This window comes from Neoarius graeffei, chromosome 5 (genome assembly GCF_027579695.1).
Source record: "Neoarius graeffei isolate fNeoGra1 chromosome 5, fNeoGra1.pri, whole genome shotgun sequence".
NCBI classification, from domain to species: domain Eukaryota; kingdom Metazoa; phylum Chordata; class Actinopteri; order Siluriformes; family Ariidae; genus Neoarius; species Neoarius graeffei.
The window spans coordinates 40,479,291-40,494,050 of NC_083573.1; the positions used below are offsets into that span (position 1 = coordinate 40,479,291).

The 14,760-nt window shown below is 40.7% G+C and overlaps 1 protein-coding gene across 1 annotated transcript; it reads left to right on the forward strand.

The window, feature by feature from the left end:
* The first annotated feature begins 852 nt into the window (after positions 1 to 852).
* On the forward strand, positions 853 to 12,525 carry atg12 (ATG12 autophagy related 12 homolog (S. cerevisiae)). Its single transcript, XM_060921698.1, has 4 exons — positions 853 to 1,013; positions 7,998 to 8,134; positions 8,288 to 8,350; positions 11,582 to 12,525. The coding sequence occupies exons 1-4, from the start codon at positions 896 to 898 to the stop codon at positions 11,639 to 11,641; spliced, it is 378 nt and encodes a 125-aa protein (XP_060777681.1). The 5' UTR covers positions 853 to 895; the 3' UTR covers positions 11,642 to 12,525.
* Positions 12,526 to 14,760: the final 2,235 nt, after the last annotated feature.

Consider the following 14,760-nt stretch of genomic DNA (forward strand, 5'->3'; position numbering starts at 1 on the left):
CCTAACCTGCATGTCTTTGGACTGTGGGGGAAACCGGAGCACCCGGAGGAAACCCACGCGGACACGGGGAGAACATGCAAACTCCACACAGAAAGGCCCTCGCCGGCCACGGGGCTCGAACCCGGACCTTCTTGCTGTGAGGCGACAGCGCTAACCACTACACCACCGTGCCGCCCTTGTAAAAACATAATAGTGTTAAATAAACATTGCAGTCATGCCTGTTTCTTTCATATTTCATTGTATGTCAATATTTGTACATTTTTATAAAACAAGCACATATCTGTTAAGTACAGTATTTTTCATATTTTTTAAGAAAACGGGGATCCTATAGTTCAAAAACTTGATGTGACAGAGAAAAACTGAGATCAGTTTTGGATTCTGCACCCAAAAATTAGTTAAAAACAGCTGTCAGACCTAACTCAACAAAAATTGTGTTCCCCAGTATTATTACGGGGCGGCACGGTGGTGTAGTGGTTAGCGCTGTCGCCTCACAGCAAGAAGGTCCGGGTTCGAGCCCCGTGGCCGGCGAGGGCCTTTCTGTGTGGAGTTTGCATGTTCTCCCCGTGTCCGCGTGGGTTTCCTCCGGGTGCTCCGGTTTCCCCCACAGTCCAAAGACATGCAGGTTAGGTTAACTGGTGACTCTAAATTGACCGTAGGTGTGAATGTGAGTGTGAATGGTTGTCTGTGTCTATGTGTCAGCCCTGTGATGACCTGGCGACTTGTCCAGTAGTCAGCTGGGATAGGCTCCAGCTTGCCTGCGACCCTGTAGAACAGGATAAAGCGGCTAGAGATAATAAGATGAGTATTATTATTATTATTCGACCCGCTGGGACTTTTATTCTGAAACCTCTGTTTCGTGCACTCTGGTTATAATGTTTTCAGGCTAGACTCGAGAATGTCGGACAACGCAGAATCTCCCACAGAAACACAAAAAGACGAATCATCGGTACAGAACCAACAGAATGTCGCAGCAGATTCTGGAGACACTGCAAAGACAGAGGAAAAGAAAAAGAGTAGGTTTTTAATCTACACATTACGCTGTGTATTGGAAAAGCCAGCTAGTTATTCTGATAGCGTGATGTTTCTGTGGTCGGTGAGGAAACTACTTCCGCAATGTTTGATTGACAGGACGACGAGCGAATGAAGTGGCAGAATTCTTTGCTTTTTAGCCAATAGTGGAGCTGATTGTGGTGTATAAATGCTAGTTGCTAGCTGTCAAGCAGTATTGTGTGGTCGTGTTGGGGGAAAAATAAATGAAATTAGAGCTGTATAAACCTTTTAAAGTAAATGTTGCTTGGTAGATATTTCACCAAAACTTGTATGATTGTTTTTTATTGACAAAAGATCAACAAACTGACATTAATTTAATAGGTACTCCAGTAAACACAACATTTGGCGTCACTTGCAAATGTCTGCATGTAAATAATGAGTCAAAGACAATAAAGATGAGTGATAATGTAGTAAACAGCAGAGGTGTCAAAAGTGTTACCATTTATTACTCAAGTAGAAGTATAGATACTATGGTTTAGAAATACTTTTCATGAAGTAAAAGTATCAACTGAAGCTTTTTACTCAAGTAAAAGTAAAAAGTATACTGATTTCTAAACTACTTTAAAGTACAAAAGTAAAAGTAATGAAAGAGGAAAAAATGCTATTAAGGACAAAGGCGCAGCCTAGAAGTCCACATACAGTCCATTCTCCTGACCCATTAAAATGTGTTTCATGGAGCACAAGTAATAATGAGTTGTTGTCTGTAAGTGTTGTAATGGTGTAAAACTTCATACCTCAGAAGTAAGTTATCAATACATTTTTATTGAAAATATATATATTAAGGCGGCACGGTGGTGTAGTGGTTAGCGCTGTCGCCTCACAGCAAGAAGGTCCAGGTTCGAGCCCCGTGGCCGGCGAGGGCCTTTCTGTGTGGAGTTTGCATGTTCTCCCCGTGTCCGCGTGGGTTTCCTCTGGGTGCTCCGGTTTCCCCCACAGTCCAAAGACATGCAGGTTAGGTTAACTGGTGACTCTAAATTGACCGTAGGTGTGAATGTGAGTGTGAATGGTTGTCTGTGTCTATGTGTCAGCCCTGTGATGACCTGGCGACTTGTCCAGGGTGTACCCCGCCTTTCGCCCGTAGTCAGCTGGGATAGGCTCCAGCTTGCCTGCGACCCTGTAGAAGGATAAAGCGGCTAGAGATAATGAGATGAGATGTATATATTAAAAAACATTGTAATGTCCAAAATATTGTATAACGCAGTATTTTTTGCAGTATGCTGGCAATCATTTTGTGTCCAAAGTTGCATTGCATTCACTGTCTAAATGGCAGTAATAATACACAGGGATGTGATTTTTCCGCGAATTTGCGGAATTCCGCTTTTTTCATCTCAAAACTTGAAAAAAAATTTTTTTTCCGTCATTGAGATGAAACGAGCAGTGTTGCCAGATACTGCTGACGTTTTCCAGCAGTTCAAAACCCGCCGAAATGCACTTAAAACCGCCCAATTAGACGGGAAACCGCCCAATCTGGCAACCGCCCAATCTGTTACAGAGAGATGGGCCAATCACATACCTCGTTTCAAACGAGGTACGTGATTGGCCCATCGCTCTGTAACAACCAATGAACGCGCTTGTTAGATAGCTGTACGCAAGCTCGCTTCAAACAAAGAGTTGAAAGATGGCAGCCTCCGTGATCGAGCGTAAAGATGCAAAGCGAGTTAAAGAAATCGACAGAATAGTGAAAAACAAGTTCCGCTGGGAATGGTTGGGGAAAGAGGTTGCTACAGATGTTGGACATAAGACTGAGACATTTTGTTCAGCGATTTCGTTCTGAACACTGGAGTTATGATTATCCTTAAGTGAGTGAACACTGCAATAAGTTGTGAATATTCTTAAGTGAGTGAACACAGTAGTTTTGAATATCCTTAAGTGAACGAACACTGTGGAGTTATGATTTATCCTTTGGTGAGTGAACACTATAGAGTTATGTATATGAAGTTGACATTGCTAGAGTAGAAACTGCGAAAAAAAGTGACTGATATGCTGGAACTGGACATGGATGCTAGCATCTTTTTTTCTTTGAGAGCTCCTGAAGACTTGTGGATGAATTCTTATGTTGCATCATGTTTGTTTGAAAAGGCACATTTAGGTATGTTCAACTTCTACAGTAATTGAAAGTATAAATTTTGTTTTTCCTTATACAATTTTCTATTTATTCTAATGCAGATGATTTAATTTAGAATGACATTTTTAGGTTTCATGTTTTGGCTTTTTGTCAGTTAAGAATCATTGAATTTACTATAGGGGCTCAGAGTTGCATGTTGACCATTAAATTGGCTTGAATTTGTTAATCATGACAAGTTTTTTCTTGTGTGTTTGCTTGCCATTTTAGTACAATTTTTAAGTCAGAAAACCCCAGAGCCCAGGAGCTTCGGGGGGCTTCGCCCCCCTTGTCCCCCCACCAGGGCGCTGCCCTGGACCAGCTGGGGGCCTGCGGCCCCTAGACCCCCGGCTAAAATTTTCAGATAATTTCACCAGTCCCAAATCACATCCCTGAATACAGTATTTGAATGCTATGAATGAATGAATGAATGAATACTACACTAACACTACTGTAAAATTGCAGTTTTTTTCTTTTTCATATGGGACGTGCAGTAGAGGCAGCAGGTTCCAGTTGAAATGCAAGAAAAACACTTTCTCATCCCTACTAGTTACTGGCTAACCGAGAGAAGTCAACAGAATGTTTGTGTTCCAGCAATGCGAGGCTGAACACAGGCGAGGAGAGAAAGGGCGGCCGCTGGAATGCCGACACACTACAAGCTAATATAACGTTTTTACTAAGGCTACATCCACACGACAACGGCAACGAGATGTTATTAAAAAAATATCGCGTCCACATGGGCAACGGATCAGTAAAATATCAGGTCCATATGGCAACACAACGCTTGCTGAAAACGATGCAATACACATGCCACACCTCTAGGGGCGCTGTAAGACGGTCCCTTCGGAGACACCAGAACAATAGAAGTAAGGACGCATGCGCATAAACTATTATCCGCGAGACTTCATATTAGTCACAAAGTCAGAAAAATCTATTCGTAAAATTACATTATAATGACCAAATACAATGAAAAGTATTTTTCCAGTCTCACCTGTGAAAGGTAATCCCATGTGATCTCGTTTGGACGGCAAACCTGTTGGTACAGTTAAACGCAGCACATGAATGAGGCATCTTTATTCTCCGCTTTGACCCATCCAATATGGCGGCGAGGATGACGTATGATTCTATGCGGAAGGCGGCGTCTTTAATGGTCCGGAATAAATTGAATGCTACACGTTGATGGATTAATTTGTTCTTCTACGCCCTTTTTGAGGAATGTATTGTAGGACTTAAACCAACATCTGAAGAGGTGAGATCGCTCCTTTTTTTTCCCTATTTTTGCTGGTGGGATTGACTCTCTCTCTCGCGCTCTCTCTCTCTCTCTCTCTCTCACTTTGCACCATTACACAATAAATATTCACAGTGAAAATATTTTGTAAGCGCGTTTCATGAACCAAGTTATAGGATTTGTTGACAACTCGCATCGAGTTCGTTACACTTCTACCCGGCGTGAAGCACATGTGGTTGTGATGTCATCGTAAACAAATTCGTTCTACTCATCCAGATGACTTCGCAACAGCGCCGTTGCCAGATCTTTCCACTCTGGAACCCGTTCTCAAAAGATTTCGTTTTGGGGCACCCAAAACGCCGGTGCCGTGTGGACGCCAGGCCGAAACGATAAACAATTTTATCGGATTCACCTGAATCCGTTGCCGTGTGGACAGGACCTAAGCTAAGGCCTGTCACTTTACTCACTAACACCCACCAAGATACCATAACTGCGTTTGTAAACTTAACCTGACTCAGAAAAGAGAATGCCGCATATGGTTCGTGGGGGGGGGATTCCACTCCTGACAAATGAACGAGAGCCCGCAATTTACTAACGGTGTCGAAGTCAGAGCTCTGATTGCTGTGTGCTTGGAACGCCCTGAGCAGTGTTGCCAGATACTGCTGACGTTTTCCAGCCCAAAATATGTTCAAAACCTGCCAAAATGCACTTTAAACCCCACAACTGGGCGGGAAACCGCCCAATCTGGTAACACTGGCCCTGAGTGGCAGTTTATTAGGTGGACAAAGTAATATAAAGTAATATAAAGATTGGCGCAATGAAGTGCAAGTAACGAGACTATTATAAACGTAACGAAGTAAAAGTAAATGCTTGAAAATGTAACGAGTAGAGATAAAAAGTAGGTTGAAAAATTATTACTCCAGTAAAGTAGAAAGTACCAAAATTTCTACTTAAGTAAAGTAACGAAGTATTTGTACTTCGTTACTTGACACTTCTGGTAAACAGCTGCAGTTTACAGTTCACATAACAGCACAATACTGTCCACCTTATGTAAACTTTTTATTTTATGCCAATAAAATTTTAGTTGCCACAAAACCACAAAGGAAATGCATTCCAATAGTAACTAAAATATCAAAAATATTACTGACAAACACAAAATGGTTGCTAAACAATAAACATGTAACAGCAGAAACTGTGTCAATAAATAATGCCCTATATTTATACATAACAGACTACATCCTAGTCATCTACAAAAAGCCTTAGACATAACAGCTACATCATTCTTTCATTCATCTTCAATAACTGCTTTATCCTGGTCAGGGTTGTGGTGAATTCAGAGCGTATCCTGGGAACGCTAGGCTCAAGCTGGGAATTAAACCATGGACGGGATGCCTGTCCATTGTCAAACAGCGCACACACATGCTTGGGGATATTATTGCACTGTCAATCCATCTTATAGATAGGAGGAAATCGGAGAACCCAGGGAAAACCCACAGGGACCTGCAGAAAATGTGAAACTCCACATAGACAGTAACCCGACGTCAGGATCAGTAAATTGAGATCAGGTCAAAGAATCATGATCAACAAATACTAACCCTGTTTCCAGAAATGTTGGGATACTTTCTAAAATGCAACAAAAGCAAAAATCTGTGACTTGTCAATTCACGTGAACCTTTATTTAACTGACAAATGTACAAAGAAAAGATTTTCAATACTTTTACTGACCAACTTAATTCCATCCATCCATCCATCCATCCATTATCTGTAACTGTTTATCCTGTACAGGGTCGCAGGCAAGCTGGAGCCTATCCCAGCTGACTATGGGCGAGAGGCAGGGTACACCCTGGACAAGTCGCCAAGTCATCGCAGGGCTAAAACATAGAGACAAACAACCATTCACGGTCAATTCAGAGCCAGCAGTTAGCCTAACCTGCATGTCTTTGGGCTGTAGGGGAGACCGGAGCACCCGGAGGAAACCCACGTAGACACAGGGAGAACATGCAAACTCCACACAGAAAGGATCCCATCGGCCACTGGGCTTGAACCCAGAACCTTCTTTTTGTGAGGCAATAGTGTTAACCACTACACCACCCTGCTGCTACCAACTTAATTGTATTTTGTAAATATAAATGAACTTAGAATTTAATGCCTGCAACACACTTTAAAAAGTTTGGATAGAATCATTATTACCATTGTATTACATCACTGTACCTTTAATAACACTTTTTAATCATATGGGATCTGAGGATACTAATTGCTGCAGTTTTGCAATTAGAATTTTTGTCCATTCTTGCTTGATACAAGACTTCGGCTGTTAAGCAGTCCGTGGTCGCCATCGTCTGATTCTCCTCTTCATTCTCAACAGGAGACAGATCTGGACTGGCAGTAGGCCAGTCAAGCACACGCACTCTGTGTCTATGAAGCCACGCTGTTGTAGCCTGTGCAGAATGAGGCCTGGCATTGTCCTGCTCAAATAAGCATGGACTTCCCAGGAAGAGACGTTGCCTTGATGGCAACATGCGTCTCTCTAAAATACCAATATACGCCTCCACGTCAATAGTATCTTCACACACATGCAACTCACTCATGCTATGGGCACTGCTGCACCCCCTTATCATCACAGCTGCACCTTTCTCTGATGATAAACTGTATGGTCGTACTCACTTTTGGCACAGAGAAGTTGACGTCTGGTTTTCAAGAAAACAAGCTGAAATGTGGACTCATCTGACCACAGCACACGTTTCCACTGTCTTTCGGTCCATCTGAGATAAGTTCAGGTCTAGAGAATCGGTGGCGTTTCTGCATAGAATTGATGAATGACTTCCTCCTTCTGTAATACAGTTTCAGGTTGCATTTCCGGATGCAGCAGCGGACTGTGTGAAGTGGCAGCAGTTTTCAGAAGTACTCCTGAACCCATGTGGCTATATTTGTCACGTTAGCATAATGGTTTCTCAGGCAGTGCCACCTGAGGGCTCGAAGGTCACACACATTCAACAGTGGTTTCTGATCTTGTCCTTTACACGCTGAGATGTCTCCCAATACCCTGAATCTTTTCAGTCTTACGTACTGTAGATTTTGAAAGACCTAAATTCCCTGCAATCTTGCATTGAGAAATGTTCTTTTTGAAGTGATGTAACAATTTTCTCATGAATTTTGGCACAACAGAGTGAGCCATGCCCCATCCATGCTTGCAAAGACTGAGCCTTTGGTGTTGCTCCTTTTATACCCAGCCATGTTGCCAATTAACCTGCTTATTGTAGAAACTTCCAAAATGGAGTTACTTGAATATCCGATAAACTTTTCAGTCTTATTTTGCCTCTGTCCCAACTTTTTTTTTTTTGAGTGTGTTGCAAGCATCAAATTCTAACTTTTGTTTAGATTTACAAAATACAATTAAGTTGGTCAGTAAAACTATTGAAAATCTTTTCTTTGTACTTTTGTCAGGTAAATGAAAGTTTATGTGAATTAACAAATGACAGAATTTTGCTTTTACTGCATTTTGGAAACTATCCCAACTTTTCCAGAAATGGTGTTGTATGTCATTGTAGATAGATTATGTATTATGTAATACCGTAATAATGGCAGGCCTACCTTTTTCCGTGTTTTTGTCTCTTCCAGTTGATGTGCTGTTGAAGGCAGTAGGAGATACTCCTATAATGAAGACTAAGAAGTGGGCAGTAGAGAGAGGGAGGACTGTTCAGTCTCTTGCTCAGTTCATCTCACGCTTTCTTAAACTTGACCCCAACGAACAACTGGTACCCTTCATTTCATCACACACAGAGTTCATACAGTGGCATTATGCGAGGAAATGATTATTACATTAGTATGTCTTCTGGTGAAATTGAGTAAACTGGTCAAATATGCAGCAGTGATGTCTAACACTCCACCTCTTTTTTTTTTTGGTCCAGTTTATTTATGTCAATCAGTCATTTGCTCCATCACCAGATCAGGAAGTGGGTGTCCTTTTTGAGGTAAGTGTTAGACAATCTGGACATGGATAATGCTTGTTTCTGTGCAGATATGCTCTGGATTATTAATTGAGGATGAGTGACGGACAAGTTGAAACTGCAACATTGTTTTTGGATGAGTTCTGTGAATGGTTTGTGAGCACGATATTGTAATAAGTAATAGTAATAAGTATAATGTTCATAAACTAATACTAGTGCATCTCAAAAAATTAGAATACCATGAAAAAGTTCCTTTTTTTCATAATTTAATTCAAAAAGGTAAACTTTCATATATTCTATATTCATTACATGTAAAGTTAAATATTTAAAGCCTTTTTTGTTTTAATTTTGATGATTATGGCTTATAGCTCATGAAAATCAGAAATCCAGTATCTCAAATTATTAGAATATTCCCTAAGATCAATCAAAAAAGGATTTACAATACAGAAATGTCCAACTTCTGAAAAGTATATTCATTTATACACTCAATACTTGGTTGGGGCTCCTTTACCATGAATTACTGTATCAATGCGGTGCGGCATGGAGGTGATCAGTCTGTGGCACTGCTGAGGTGTTATTGAAGCCCAGGTTGCTTTGATAGTGGCCTTCAGCGTATCTGTATTTTTGGGTCGGGTGTTTCTCATCTTCCTCTTGACAATACCCCATAGATTCTCTATGGGGTTCAGGTCAGGCAAGTTGGCTGGCCAATCAAACACAGTAATATCATGGTCAGCAAACCATTTGGTAGTAGTTTTGGCACTGTGGGTAGGTGCCAAGTCCTGCTGGAAAAGGAAATCAGCATCTCCAAAAATCTCGTCAGCAGATGGAAGCATGAAGTGCTCTAAAATCTCCTGGTAGATGGCTGTGTTGACTTTGGACTTGATAAAATACAGTGGACCAACACCAGCAGATGACATGGCACCCCAAATCATCACAGACTGTGGAAACTTCACACTGGGCTTCAAACACCTTGGATTCTGTGCCTCTCCACTCTTCCTCCAGACTCTAGAACCGTGATTTCCAAATTAAATGCAAAATGTACTTTCATCTGAAAAGAGGACTTTGGACCACTGAGCAACAGTCCATTTCTTTCTCTCCTTAGCCCAGATAAGACACTTCTGACATTGTCTCTGGCTCAGGAGTAGCTTGATACTAGGAATGCGAAAGTTGTATCCCCTTTCTTGAAGATGTCTGTTCGTGGTGGGTCTTGATACGCTGACACCAGCCTCAGTCCACTCCTTGTGAAGCTCTCCCAAGTTCTTGAATCAACTTTTCTTGACAATCCTCTCAAGACTGCGGCCATCCCTGTTGCTTGTGCACCTTTTCCAGCCACCCTTTTCAGCAATTACCTTTTGTGGCTTACCCTCCTTGTGGAGGGCATCAGTGATCATCTTCTGGACAACAGTCAAGTCAGCAGTCTTCCCCATGATTGTGGTTGTGTGTACTGAACTAGACCGAGAGATACACTGTTACCCCTTTTCCACCAAATCAGTTCCAGGCAGGGCTGGTTCGGAGCCAGTGCTGGTTCACAACTCGTTCAACTTGCGAGCCAGCTGAGAACCAGTTTGCTTTTCCATCGCTCGCGGTGCCACGTCATTACGTCGCTGTATACGTCAGTTACGTCGCTACGTTTGCTTAAACCTTGGCGCGAATATCAAACCAAAAACAACACGGAAGAAGCAGCAGCAGCAACAACAGTAATAATAATAATGGATGACTTCGCGTTTGTACAGCTGCGGCTTCTCGCCGCTTAAAAATGGCGATCTTTCGCGGTCTTGTTATTGTTGTTGGTCTTAACAACTCCGCTCCCCCGCTGACGTAAGCAGTTCTTTCCTCTGGCCCAGCAGAGAGTTGGTGCTAGCCTGGAACCGGTTTTTCTGGCCCCAGAGCCAGTTCTTTGTCAGTGGAAACAGAAAACCCGGTTCCATACTAAGCACTGGCCCCGAACCAGCCCTGGAACTGCTTTGGTGGAAAAGGGGCATGTGTTCATACTGTTTTACTCAAACTCGAAATGAAATATTCTAATATTTTGAGATGGGTTTTATGTTTTTGTACTGTATGCCATACTGATTAAAATTAAAATAGAAAAATGCTTGAAACATTTTAGTTTGTGTAATGAGTCTATAATAGATAACATTTTCACTTTCTTAAATAACTGATGGAAAATATTGAACTTTTTCACAATATTCTAATTTTTTGAGATGTACTAGTATTTGTTCTGTGATTCATTCAGTACTGAGTTTTGGATGACACTTTTTTTTTTTTAAAACATTTCTGTCATCTGACAGGCATGCTAAGGCATGATAAACACAGTGCGATTTGCAACAGGTCACACTACTTCCTGTTTAGTGAAGAAACTCATGATCAATGCACACATTCATCTGTTGGATGTGATATCATTGTCTGTATTGACAGACTGGAGATGATGTAATAAGTGATGATACCGTGTATTGTTACAGCTGGCTCATTTGCACCATAAAGACACAAAGTTTCTAAGCTCAAAAATGAAATTTATTGACACATAAATTAAATAAATTGATTTTCAAGTGTCTAGGATAAAAATATAAAGGAAGTGTCAGCGTGAGCCTTTTAGGAAGCGGGTCATAAAACCAGAATATGAGTGAGAGGAAATGAGTCTCTGAATATTCGGTGAAGACCTACATGTGTCGGCAATTATTTAACTATTTCTGCTACCACAGCAGCCAAGCCAAGAAGACGCCTTTATTTGTCACACGCACACTCAAGAACAGACTTAAGCGCACAGTGAAATTTAACCTCTGCATTTAACCTATCTGAAGCAGTGAACACACACATACACACACATACCCAGAGCAGTGGGCAGCCATGCTACAGTGCCTGGGGAGCAGTTCAGCCCAACCTCAGGCCATGGTCGCCCCATGTTAACCTAACCACATGTCTTTGGGCTGTGGGGGAAACTGGAGCACATCCACGTAGACACGGGGAGAACGTGCAAACTCCACACAGAAAGGTCCCCGTCGGCCACTGGGCTCGAACCCAGAACCTTCTTGCTCTCAGGTGACAGTGCGAACCACTACGCTACATGGGAGCACTTCCACAAACATGTGCTGTGAAGATCAGAGAATTTGATGGAAAACACCACTCTAATTTCACCTTCAAACTAACTGCTAATCCTAGAGGTTCACATACTTTTGCTTCTCACAGATATGTAATATCGGATCATTTTCTTCAATAAATAAATGACCAGTTATTTCTGTTCTGTTTTTATGCTTTCAGTGTTTTGGCAGCGATGGGAAACTTGTTCTTCATTATTGCAAGTCACAAGCCTGGGGATGACCCTTCAGAGTTTCTCACACACACACACAGCAGTGTGCTTGTCAGCTTTTATAATGACTAATTATTTGTTATTTTTCGTTATGTACTAAATGTAAATAAATTATTATGAAACTATATGTTTCTTCTTTTTTTTTTTTGGTAGATTTCTGACTCAGGATATTGAGTGGTTGCTGAAGCAAGGGATTAACATCCAGACATCAAATCCCCAAAACACCTATAGTCTGTCGTATTAAATCTTGTTAATGCTCGGCTTATTTAGAAAGCACAGCTTATGATTTGAGCTCTTGTGCAGTAAAAGTGCAGTCGCCTTGGCAGGGATGCAACAGAAAAAGGGAAGGAATGAATGTCTGTACAAAAGAAGAAAAGACAGATTAACAGATTGGAGGGATTACAAAAAGGAGGAGATTTGTGAAGGCATGTAGAGAAAATGAGGGAAAGCCTGATGAGTGTGAGAGGCTAAAGGTATGTTGCCTGCCTGGTTGTGTGGCTGATGGCTGTTTCTGCTTTGGTCTTCCCGGGAAAAGAGGAAACGGAGACAAAGGGTGGACTGGGAAGGGAATGGTTCATTCACAATTGTTCATTGTGTACTTGTTTCTGGAGGTAGGAAAGGATTTTTAAAAAATATTTTTAAACTGTTTAGTAAGTTCCAGCAGTGTGTTTTTTTTTTTTTTTTTTTTTAAATTCGGTTTATTGGGATAAATAATGCTTTATGATAGAGATTCAGCATGTACTGGTGGCTCACTTGACAGTAACCAACCCCAAAAAACTACAATAATTTCTGTTTCTGCAACTTCTGTTAAATGTTATATTCAGATGTATTCATTATTTTTCTTTGAGTAATTTCTTAATTGATATTGCTATTGAATAAATGCATTTGTTAATAATATGTAGAAATTATTTTTATTTCAATAAGTCATTTTGATAGCAGGCTGTTATTTATTTATCTATCTATCTATATTTTTGATAGGTTGCATTGACAAACCTGTTTAGATCTTTTTGAAAAACCTAAGTTTGGGTTCAAGTCAGTCTAAAACCTGAGCAGCCATTTCAATTCGATTTCCAAAGTCTTAAAATGTGTTGTATTAGTGAGATTGTTATATTAGTATAAGCATATGGAGTAGAATTCATTAAAGTACTAATATAAGCCTAAATTGTGCATTTAGAATGAATTTGCAAGATTTCAAATGTACATATGATGTCATATCTGTCGTAACCTTTTTTAGTATATGGGATGGGACAAGGATATTCAATTCATTTTTAACCACATTTATTTTGGGTACAGCAGGAAAAGGGTACCAAAAAAGAATAAGTCTGATGCTCCCATTCCCATTACACCAACACATAAAAAAACAACAACTAGATTACAGCAGATTTATATATAATTAAAAGTATAACATTAAAATATACATTTTGATCTAAAGTAAGAGCTTAAGCAATAATTAAATGCGAAACTCACTCTCCATTGTAATTTCACATAGTGAGTTATGCTTCTATAGAGTATTAAAAAAAACTGTCTTCCAGAATTATTGGCACCTATGGGCAAAAATAAATGTATGAAATAAATATTGCACTAATTCAAGTTTTCCACCCAAACTAAATAAGAAACTACTTATCTCCAAAAATCTCTCAAAAATATGTGCCAAAATTGTTATCCCTAAAACTTTCATAAGAAGTTGTGTAGAAATGTTGCAAGAAAGAAGCCCTTCCTGAGAACGTCTCACAAAATGTAGCACCTAAACTTCACCAAGCAAGAACAACAGTTGGCATTGTGTGTTGTGGTCAGATGAGACCAAAATCAAAATTTTGGAGGTCATGAGCATCAATTTGTTTGATGATAAAAAGGGTACGTACTGTGTGTGAAATTGTGTGTAGTAAACTTTCATCCCAAAACCTATTTGCCTCTCAGATTTGGTGACAGATTTCATGTGCATGAACCAAACATTCTTCCAAAAAAAAAAAAATTTTTTTTAAATCATCACCATTTTGCAATAATCATCTCAGTCTCTGGATTTGATCCCTATGAGAAAACTTGAGATTTGAATTGAAGAGGGAAGTCCGTATGCACAAACTTAAGAATATAAAGAAGCTTAAATTGTTCTGCATGGAGAAGTACATCACAATCCTTCTACAAGTGTCTCCAATCTTGTTGAATGCTACAGGATGTGACTCAGTGCTGTTATTCTCGCTAGGGCAGGGATATCAAAATATTAATTGTAATGGTGCCAATAATTACAAAACCAGGGCTTTGTAGAAGAAAATTGCACAACTCAAATTTGTCTGGGGGCGGCACGGTGGTGTAGTGGTTAGCGCTGTCTCCTCACAGCAAGAAGGTCCTGGGTTCGAGCCCCGTGGCCGGCGAGGGCCTTTCTGTGCGGAGTTTGCATGTTCTCCCCGTGTCCGCGTGGGTTTCCTCCGGGTGCTCCGGTTTCCCCCACAGTCCAAAGACATGCAGGTTAGGTTAACTGGTGACTCTAAATTGACCGTAGGTGTGAATGTGAGTGTGAATGGTTGTCTGTGTCTATGTGTCAGCCCTGTGATGACCTGGCGACTTGTCCAGGGTGTACCCCGCCTTTCGCCTGTAGTCAGCTGGGATAGGCTCCAGCTTGCCTGCGACCCTGTAGAACAGGATAAAGCGGCTACAGATAATGAGATGAGATTTCTGCTCATTTTCATGAAGGGTGCCAATAATTCTGGAAGGCACTGTAATTTCATGAGCTGCCTGATTTATGAAATCTTTGATATCTTTAAGGGGAAACTAGTGAGACACAACATGAGTGCTCCTTTTCTCTTTTTTTATGCTGAGTAACTTTGTTAGTAACTTTGTTTTCATATATGCATGTGTTATTCACTATTATAATAATGATCTGGAATATCAATAGCAAAGAGGGTTTTTATTTTATTATTCATAGATATGTGGCAAATTAAAGTAAAATGGTGGCTCTGTTGTGGTCCAGGACATTTTGCCGCATGGTGTAGGTTCACTTGTTCCCCTAGAGGGAAGCACCATAACACCACACAGCTTTGTTGATTCCCCTGATCTCCTATAAAACCACCCTTTGTTTCTTTAACCCTTTAACCACTATATCTAACCATTTCCAGTTCCAAAACTTCCCCACTAC

Coding starts and splice junctions, on each gene's coding strand:
- atg12 (XM_060921698.1), top strand. CDS start 896: ATGTCGGACAACGCAGAATCTCCCACAGAAACACAAAAAGACGAATCA. Junction 8,135..8,287: donor TTGACCCCAACGAACAACTG/GTACCCTTCATT, acceptor TTTTTGGTCCAG/TTTATTTATGTCAATCAGTC. Junction 8,351..11,581: donor AAGTGGGTGTCCTTTTTGAG/GTAAGTGTTAGA, acceptor TTATGCTTTCAG/TGTTTTGGCAGCGATGGGAA.